Source organism: Neomonachus schauinslandi, chromosome 7, assembly GCF_002201575.2.
Source record: "Neomonachus schauinslandi chromosome 7, ASM220157v2, whole genome shotgun sequence".
Classification (NCBI taxonomy): Eukaryota; Metazoa; Chordata; class Mammalia; order Carnivora; family Phocidae; genus Neomonachus; species Neomonachus schauinslandi.
The window spans coordinates 69,272,467-69,282,204 of NC_058409.1; the positions used below are offsets into that span (position 1 = coordinate 69,272,467).

At 50.0% G+C, this 9,738-nt stretch overlaps 1 protein-coding gene across 1 annotated transcript; it reads left to right on the top strand.

Moving 5' to 3' along the window:
* The first annotated feature begins 240 nt into the window (after positions 1–240).
* NR2F1 (nuclear receptor subfamily 2 group F member 1) lies at positions 241–9,015 on the top strand. Its single transcript, XM_044916852.1, has 3 exons — positions 241–703; positions 3,118–3,645; positions 8,735–9,015. The coding sequence occupies exons 1-3, from the start codon at positions 241–243 to the stop codon at positions 9,013–9,015; spliced, it is 1,272 nt and encodes a 423-aa protein (XP_044772787.1).
* The last annotated feature ends 723 nt before the right edge of the window (positions 9,016–9,738 follow it).

Consider the following 9,738-nt stretch of genomic DNA (forward strand, 5'->3'; position numbering starts at 1 on the left):
GGCGGGCGCGCAGCAGCAGCGGGGCGGCCGAGGCAGTAGCGGCGGCGGCGGCGGCGGCGGCGGAGGCAGCGGCCGGTGCCCGGCTCGGGCTCGGCTCCCGCGACCCCGGGGCGCCCGGCGGGCCCCCCCCCCCCCCCCCCCCCCCCCCCCCCCTTCCCCTTCCCCTCCCAGCGCGCCCGCGCGCCCCGCGGCCCTCGGCGAGCAGCTCGGCTCCCCCCAGCGCTCCCCGGGCCCAAAGATATGGCAATGGTAGTTAGCAGCTGGCGAGATCCGCAGGACGACGTGGCCGGGGGCAACCCCGGCGGCCCCAACCCCGCAGCGCAAGCGGCCCGCGGCGGCGGCGGCGGCGGCGGCGAGCAGCAGCAGCAGGCGGGCTCGGGCGCGCCGCACACGCCGCAGACCCCGGGCCAGCCCGGAGCGCCCGCCACCCCCGGCACGGCAGGGGACAAGGGCCAGGGCCCGCCCGGCTCGGGCCAGAGCCAGCAGCACATCGAGTGCGTGGTGTGCGGGGACAAGTCGAGCGGCAAGCACTACGGCCAATTCACCTGCGAGGGCTGCAAAAGTTTCTTCAAGAGGAGCGTCCGCAGGAACTTAACTTACACATGCCGTGCCAACAGGAACTGTCCCATCGACCAGCACCACCGCAACCAGTGCCAATACTGCCGCCTCAAGAAGTGCCTCAAAGTGGGCATGAGGCGGGAAGGTGAATATTTCTTCTCTGCTTCTTTCCCTGAGCTTCGCCCGCCTCCCCGGCCCTCTTTCTTTCTCTCGCGGGGGTGGCTGCTGTATGGGGCTGGAGCTCCTGCGGTCCCGGCCCTGTCCCAGCTTCCCCTGTCCCCGCTGCCTTCCTCCCCCGGCGTCACCCCCCCCTCCCCAACCAAGCTCGCTGCCGCTGCCTCCCCCTCCCGGCCTGCGCTCCTCTCCCTAGCTCCTCCACCCCTCCTGCTGCCTGCTCAGGATTGTGTCCCTGGGATCGTGAGCTGTGGCTTAAAATCCCTCACTTCCTCTGTCTTGGATGTGCTCGGTGTGTGTCTTTCTCGCGTGTGCGTGAGGATGCTTGGGGGCTGTGCTGGCATGAACTTGGGGAGGGGTGCTGATTTCCCCCAGAAAACTCTTCTGTGTTTTTCATTCCACTTTCCCCTCCACCTCTTCATACCCTTTATTTAAAATTGGGGCGGGCTGGGGACTGGAGTATCCTGAACCATAGATTCATTGCTGCATCACCCTTTTGGAAGCTTAGCTTGGAAAAAGAGGAGTGAGATTTATTGCACTTGTAGGTCTAATTAAGGGGGAAGGGGGGCTTCTGGCCTGTTCACTGGTTCCCTCTCCTCTTCACCGAGCTGGGGCCGCCTCCTCCAGAGCTGTGGCCTTGTTTTCACCCCTCTACTTTGAAAGGAAAGTTTGTGACTGAACCGTCCTTTCATAGTTGTGTCATTTTTTAAAAAGCGTGATACTCGTTTTATTTCTTCATCAAACTCCACCCTCTGCTTAAATACTGCATACAAATTACAATTTACAACGGCATTTACCGATCCTTCTGATTTGGCTATAATGCATAGACTGCAGCTGGCATGAGCTTCCACTTCATTTAATCCCTGTGTTGTATGGGTTTGGTTTCTTTTAACACAACTTTTGATGTTGTATTTAGATATGCTTCATGTTCATGTGGCAAGAGATGCAGCACTTTTCTTATAAATATATTTAGCCGTTTACAGTTAAAGTTTATCTCCTGACAATCATTAAAGATGTCTTATAGTCAAATTAGCGAACCAGTCAATTTTGCAGAATGCAGATTACTCCTTCTTGTAATTGACTTTAAAATTATATTTTATATGCCACAAGAAAAGAAATTGAATTCCTTCAGATCTCAAGGAGCAGGCAAATATGACGACTTCATTTCTAGCTCCAGGGAGATTTTGTAGGCATCTGAAAAAAAAAAATCTGAATTGTGCTCTCATTTAATTGAAAAATAACTGCCAAGTTCAAAACTATAATTAGAAAAAAGTATTCTAGCTGCTATGTTTCAAGAGCTTAAATTGCATTGGGGTTTGCATTAAAATTAGAATCAAAGCAAACTTAAGAAAATAGTGCACAACCTGAAATAAGACAGCTATGTGTACGTGGACATATCTATATTAATTTGTTGGGGGGAGAGTTCAGTAGCCCTAACTTTTCCTAAAGTTGTCTTTGTTTACATGGCAATTTAAAACGCTGGCACTGTTGAAGTAAAACATACACATTAAAAAAAAAAAAAAAAACTTTGGTCAGCTTTAAGAACTCAAAGCATGCTTACGTTTTGCATTCAGATGGTTAATGAATCCAGTGTTTTTGCAGTTGCAAGCTCGTGCATTCACTGGGCAAAAGCTGGCTGCAGGTTGCAGTGGCACCTCACAGGACAGACATTAATTATATTTCCCACTTTTTTCAATAATGTTTGGCTACTGTAAGTTCAACTTTTTCTTGAAATTTTTCAATTTTCTGTTGCTTTTAACAGTGAACTTTGTGTGGGGCGAAGGGGAGGAGGGGTTAGGGGAGGGGTGCAGAATACTTGTTTTCTATTCAAAAGTTGTAAGTGGTTACTTGTATCTATTTTAAGGATAATTCTATAGCATTTTGAGAGAATATGGAAACATTTTGCGCAAAACACTGCTTGCTTGCAAATGAAGAGGCGGCTAGGCATTTGCCTAGAACCACAACCTTCCTCTGGTTTCGCCTGTTCTTTTTTGTTTGTTTTGTTTTACTCTGCTTTGTTTCATTCCGGAGGGGTGAGTGGGATTTCATTAACCTGTGTATCACACCTTGGTGGTGGAGGGGGTTGGGTGGCACTTTCTTGACCATGCGGGGCTGGGGGCCCTGAGATCAGGCCTAGTTCTGGCAGGGCTAAGGTGGCCAGGGGCGCAGGCGATGTCTGGGCATACTGAGCCGCGGAGCTGGAGGCTCTCACCCCAGATTTCCTCCCGGTGTGGGCTGTGAGTGAGAGCGAGCGCGAGAGAAGATGCGCCGGGCGCGTGTGGCTGTGGGAAGAGCCTCCGCATTGTGTCGGGTGCGCTGCGGCGCGCCGATGTTCGCAAGCCCCCTGGATGCACATTGCCTCTTTTCTCTCTTTCTTTTTGTCAGCGGTTCAGCGAGGAAGAATGCCTCCAACCCAACCCAATCCAGGCCAGTACGCACTCACCAACGGGGACCCCCTCAACGGCCACTGCTACCTGTCCGGCTACATCTCGCTGCTGCTGCGCGCGGAACCCTACCCCACGTCGCGCTACGGCAGCCAATGCATGCAGCCCAACAACATCATGGGCATCGAGAACATCTGCGAGCTGGCCGCGCGCCTGCTCTTCAGCGCCGTCGAGTGGGCCCGAAACATCCCCTTCTTCCCGGATCTGCAGATCACCGACCAAGTGTCCCTGCTGCGCCTCACCTGGAGCGAGCTGTTCGTGCTCAACGCGGCCCAGTGCTCCATGCCGCTGCACGTGGCGCCGCTGCTGGCCGCCGCGGGCCTGCACGCCTCGCCCATGTCCGCCGACCGCGTCGTGGCCTTCATGGACCACATCCGCATCTTCCAGGAGCAGGTGGAGAAGCTCAAGGCGCTGCACGTCGACTCGGCCGAGTACAGCTGCCTCAAAGCCATCGTGCTGTTCACGTCAGGTGAGGCTGTGGTCGCCGGGAGGGCAGTCCGCGCCGGGGACGACAGCAGGCCGCGCTCCGCCCGGCGCGGCCTCCTACGCCGCGTCGCCGCGCCGGCCTGGCCGGCCCGAGCCCGACCTTGGGCCTGGCAGGGACTTGCGGCCCCAGCGCCCGGACGCGGCCCGCGGCGCCGCTGCCATCTTGGGAGCGCGGCGGTACGGGAGCTGAGGCGGCTGCGAGGCGGGCGGTAGGCGGCCCGGCCCGGGGGCCTGGACCCCCACGCGGGGCCGCGGCGGCGGCGGGCGCGCGTCCTGTGTGTGTGTGTGTGTGTGTGTGTGCAAGGGGGGGGGGGGGGGGCGTTGTAACTGGCTGCGCGCGTGTGTGCGGTGTGTATGTGTGTGCGTGTGTGTGCGCCAGCGTTTAGTGTTTCTGGGGGAGGAGAGGGAAGGAAGAGGACGTGGGAATGTGGCTTTCTCCTCTGTGTGGCACGCTCCCTGGATGAGTTTCCCGACACAGAGAGACACACACAGAGGTGGAAAGAGAAGAATACGCGCAAATAAATCATAAATAATCCCGCTTTATTGCTGCCTGATTTTCCCTTATCGGAAACCATTCATGTTTGCAGTTGCTGAGGTTATTGAGGGTCGTAAAAAACGGATTCAATCTAAACAAGAAAGATAAAAAACAAAAGGAATACTGTAGAACCCGCAAGTATGGGAGGATTCCCGCCCCGGAGATAAATCTCACAGCCATGCAGAACACACGAACACTGGAAATTTAACAGAGTGCCTTAAAAATATCAAATTAAATGTAGGTGGTGGTAACATGCATGTTAACAATTTCTCTTATGATAGATGGTTCAAATTAACTTCCAGGAAAGTGCATTAACGTTGCCTTTGAAGGCTCTAGTCAGAGCCTCTGAGAACACTGCCCGCTTTTTATTATTGTAACCTGCAAGAGGGAAACATATAAACACCCGGGACAGCAGGTAATGGGGGGAAATATAAACAAAGCCAGAAAGGAGGCTGGTGGGGAACAGAGCTGCTCAGATTGGGTCCGGGGCCCTGCCCACTGTGAGTAGGGTTAGCTGCAGTTTTACTCCCATTATTGGCACTATTGTTTTTAATTCCTCCATTCAGAGAACAAATAAACCATCCTAATAAATCTATCCTAGAGCCAGGACCTCCAAAGGCCAAATTAAAACCATTCCTGAGCAGAGATGGCAAAACCCCTTTCCCAAGGCCTTGTTGAACAGTAAGCAATGGTATAATCTATCAATATTTCCTGGCTTTCATGCGTGAAGAATCGTATTTACATTGTATTAAAATGCCTCTTAAATTTGCACAATATTGTAATGTAGCAAATGTAGTATTAGTATCGATCTGAGCAGCAGATAATTTATTTAGACAAGAACATCTCATTTGTATGCAGGGTGGCCAGAGCCGTGGACTTGGACTGCCCCCCTTTTACTTTCAGTGCAAATGCAGGTCTGCTAGTGGGAGAGGGAGTTATTCTTTGCAAGAGGATAAAGTGCAAACCTTAAAACAAATGGAAGATTTATTGAATAGCCTCCTCAGTGTTTGAATGCATTTTATCTTAATAAGTCTTCTTGATGGAAACGTGTTTTTCAAAAGTGACAAAGAGCCTGGGAAGCAGCGACGGGGCTGCTTTAGCTCTGGCAGGCCTGGGGCCTGGCTGGCTCTCTACTCCCCGGCTCTTTAGCCAAATTAATCAGGAAGCAAGCCAGTGTCGGAGAAGCTGGGGTTTTAAAATCTCATCCAGTGAGGTGTCTTGAAGCAGAAATGTGACTTGGAGCTGGACAGAGGTCTTCTCAGGAAAGGTCTTTGCTCCCTTTTCCTTGTCCCCTACTAAGGTTCTTTGAACTCCCTTGACTTTTCTGATCTCCTGCCCTTTCCCAGAGAGAGGCGAGGACTGTGCTGGCCGTGGGGAAGATTGTGGAATTATTCATGCTTTTCTTTCAACTTTCCATCCTAAAACATCCCCGTGAAAATTGTTCCTTTTTAAAAAGTTTTCCTGAAGAAGTTTCAGAACCACGTCTTCAAGGTGCAGGGGAGGCTGAGAAGTGAACACTAACATTATTTTGTTGGAAAATTGCAAACAGAATATCTGAACATGGAAATGGAGCTGTCAGTAGTAAATTCACCCCCCTCCTCCCTACAACACATTTCCACTTTTGACTAAACGTGTTTTGATTGCTAGCCAGAAGGGAATTCATGGGAAGCCTTCTCAAAGTCATCCAACTTTTAAGCAAACTTTGAATGATGGAAAAGACAGTTTTAGATATATTGTCCAACGAGGTTTGCTCCGGCTAAGTATTTGAAGCTGGCACGGGGGTTCCCTGTGGTGGTTTTCACATTTGGCCTCCGGATGGTATGCTTAATCCTTAATATTCTGGACAGCATCCAAGGACTAGGTCATGACCTGAACTTACTTTTTTTAAAAAATTCATTAATTCATACACCTAAATATTCCCTCAAATAAATGGGACCTCCTCTGAAAGGAGCCATCTAGTTAACATAAATACAATAAATCCATTTTCAGCACAATAATAACTTTGATTTCTAGTTATGGCAGCTGATTACATCTATATTTCCTGAACACTAAACTCTTTTGAATGCACACCATGAAATACATTCTCTGCACTACAAAGGCTAAGCCGGGAGGGCCTGAGCAGTAATGGTTATTTATTTACATAATTTCTTTTCCATATACTATGGAAGAAATATTGAGGGTTCCCATATTGACACTACCACATAAAAAGTGAGGCATGGATTCTGTATATTCTACCTCCTTGTCTGACCTCGGGTCTATCCCATGGAATGTAAATATGTACTGCATTACACCCCCTGCTCACCTCGCCTTGCTTCCACAGCCACCTAATCGATCTGAGAGCTCATACTATCTGTCCACAGTTGGGAGACTCCTGTGTCAGGAATATCCAGAGTGGGGATGAATATCTAGAGTGGGAATCCAGGCCTGAAGTGGGACTCCTGCTGGAGGGAGGCCACGGAGCTGGCCGGCTGGCACCTGGCAGCCAAGCCCCGCTACAGGCATTCTGCCTTCAAAGGAGGAAAGAAATCCAAGCAGCCAGCACAGGGCCCAAGCAAGCCCTTCCCGGGCTTCTCTCCCTTGGAGTGGCCTAGCTGGGAGAAGGGTAGTGTCCTTGCACTCTGGGGGCCCTAAATGTAAATATCAGATAAATATTTTACGGACCTGAGGGGATGCCATATGGGTCTTTAAAAAAAAATCTGCTGGGGTATCGGTGGGTCCTTTTCATACTGCGTTGTCTGACGCTGAAAGGGATCCTGTGGCATAATGGGCAGATAATGCACGTAAAGCAAGATATATGTAAATATGAGTCTGCATGGTGGCCACTCAGCAGGGCCAGGTTAGCAAGCAAGGCCAAGGGCAGACCTCAGAGCCCCCCTCTCTAAGCAGTGAAGCTCCAGAGTGCTCCTGCCCTCTCCCTGCTAGCCTCTCGCTGGCTTCCCAGGTCAGGACAGTGTGGATGCACCCGAGTGGCTGGCAGGAGTAATTAGACATCTGAGAGGAACCCATTCTGGATCCAGGGTCAAAGGAGACCTGCCTTAGAAGTTCTTGAATTAGCACTAGTTTTATTTGTATTTTTGCTCAAGGCCATTGCCTTGTAGATGAAGGTGTCAGATGCTTTGTAAATCCCAGTTCTTGAAATATAAAGACATAAATCTCAGAAACGCAGCAGACACGGGTTTCACTTTGAATCGTTTGGTGTGACTTCTTAGGGTCACACTTACCCATTCACAATTATACAACGTCCTTCTGGGGCCATTGCCATGCACGAATTTCTTCCCAGATCTATATATTAGCAAACTCTGCCTTTGATCTCTAGTCAACCTCCTGACTGGCTAAGGGCTCCTCTGTGATCTTCCTGTTTTTTAAATATTTATTATTAATATATAATAAAGAAATAACATGGGCATTTGAACTAAGAGAGGAAGCTTTCACTTGATTCCTCTGGATTCCACCTTCTTTTCCATTTCTTTGCCTTTAGTTAGTTGATAGAGTATAAACTGCTGTCTTGAAATATTTTTAGGAGACCGTGAGGAGCCTTGGTTGATACGAGATAAACACACAGGTTTTAAGATGCTGTCATTGTGTGTAAGTGCCTTTTTCCCCTTGGTCCTGCAACAGGAAGCCTATCTCCCCAAATCCCCCCCCCCACCTTCGACTCCCCAACTCCCAGTTTGGAAGCAGCAACAGCAGCTGTCTCCAGCCCAGCTTTGTGTCTGATTGTTGAAGATGTCTCCTTTCCTCAGCCTGGAGTAACTGAGCCATATTCCTTCTGATTATTATACAGCTTACAGAGATGTGACCAATTTTCAATTACTTGATCTAAAGCACGGATTAGAAGTATACACCCTCACCGAGGATTTGCTGCAGAGTTCTTGCTTGCATAGATCGTGGGTCTCAAATCCTGTATTGCTGAAGCTTGGGCTCGATCTGAGTCCACGCACTGCCAGCCCACGATTCCTTACCCCTCCCAGGTGTTTGTTCACCAGACAGTCTAGGTTCTCCTTGAGGATTTTGGCTGGGGTCATTTGGGTTTGAGAGAGAGGATTCCAAGAAGCCTGCAAGAACTGCCCCCAGGCTACGTATTTCTTCAGGGCTTCCGAACACCCCGAAATCAGGGGCAAAAGTCCTCCCTTTAATGAGCACAGCGGAAAGATGCTCCCCTGCAGGCGGAGGACAGGTTGCTTCGCACAGCAAACATGGCTCCAGCATCGTACATTATTTAATCCAAAGGTGAAAGAGGAAAAACAAAGGGACTAGAGAGGTTGCTGCCTCTGCATGTGTGTGCTTCCGTCTCCAGCTCCCCTAGGCTTGGTGGGGGTGTGATTTATTTTTATTTGTGTTGGGGGCTGAGGGGAGGGAATGTGAAGAAGGATTAGGGAGGAATGGAGAGGAGGATTTTTTTCCCCTTTTCCCTTCTATTTCGTTTTCCCCCTCTTATCAACTTAAGCACATTTCTTATGGCTTGTTCGTGCCTTTGCTGTTCACTAACCTGTGTGTCCCCTCCCCTTTTCTGTCCTTCCTGTGGCCGCACGGGCAGATGCGTGCGGCCTGTCGGATGCCGCCCACATCGAGAGCCTGCAGGAGAAGTCCCAGTGCGCACTGGAGGAGTATGTGAGGAGCCAGTACCCTAACCAGCCCAGCCGCTTCGGCAAACTCCTACTGCGACTGCCCTCCCTGCGTACCGTGTCCTCCTCGGTCATCGAGCAGCTCTTCTTCGTCCGTTTGGTAGGTAAAACCCCCATCGAAACTCTCATCCGGGATATGTTACTGTCTGGGAGCAGCTTCAACTGGCCTTACATGTCCATCCAGTGCTCCTAGACCTTGGGCGCTTCCTACCTGCCCCCACCCCCCTAGAGACTCAGAGGACCGGCGGGGGCCATGGACTCCAAAGCTGCGGGGACATCAGGCGACTGTTGTGGGGTGCAGCCGGGCAGGGGGGAGGTGGGCCGGGCCGACAGGAGCAGCCCATCCTGCAGAAATGCAACCCGAGCTGCAAACCAGGAGAAAAAGAGACTCTCTTTAGGATCAGATCTGTGAACATGTTGGAAAGGAAAGAAAAAGGACCTTGTGTCTGGTGAGAAAAGGAAAAAAAAAAAAAATTGGAAGAGAGGACCATGAGAATTTTAATAAAACAGAAGGAGACTAATGGACCTTCCAGGATTTATTGTGGACGGATGTGGATATATTCTGTACAGAAAACAACACACATGGAAGTGGACTGAATTCTATGTAGAAACACACACACACACACACACACCCCAAACATTGTTATTCATTTTGTAAAATACTAGTCTTTATTTTCATTTTTTTGTAAAATTTAAACATCGTATGCACATAAAAAAGGAAACAAGAATTAGGGGAAAATAACATTTTCCAAATAATTATAAAAAAATTGTCCTGTGTCTATGTATCTATATCTGTTTTGTATTTTTTTCTGGTTCCAAACCAGATTTCCTGTGATTCTATACTAATAATTTTTGATATAACCCTTTGCTTCTTATAATGAGTGCGATATATGTTGTCGAGGCTGTTCTTCAAGAA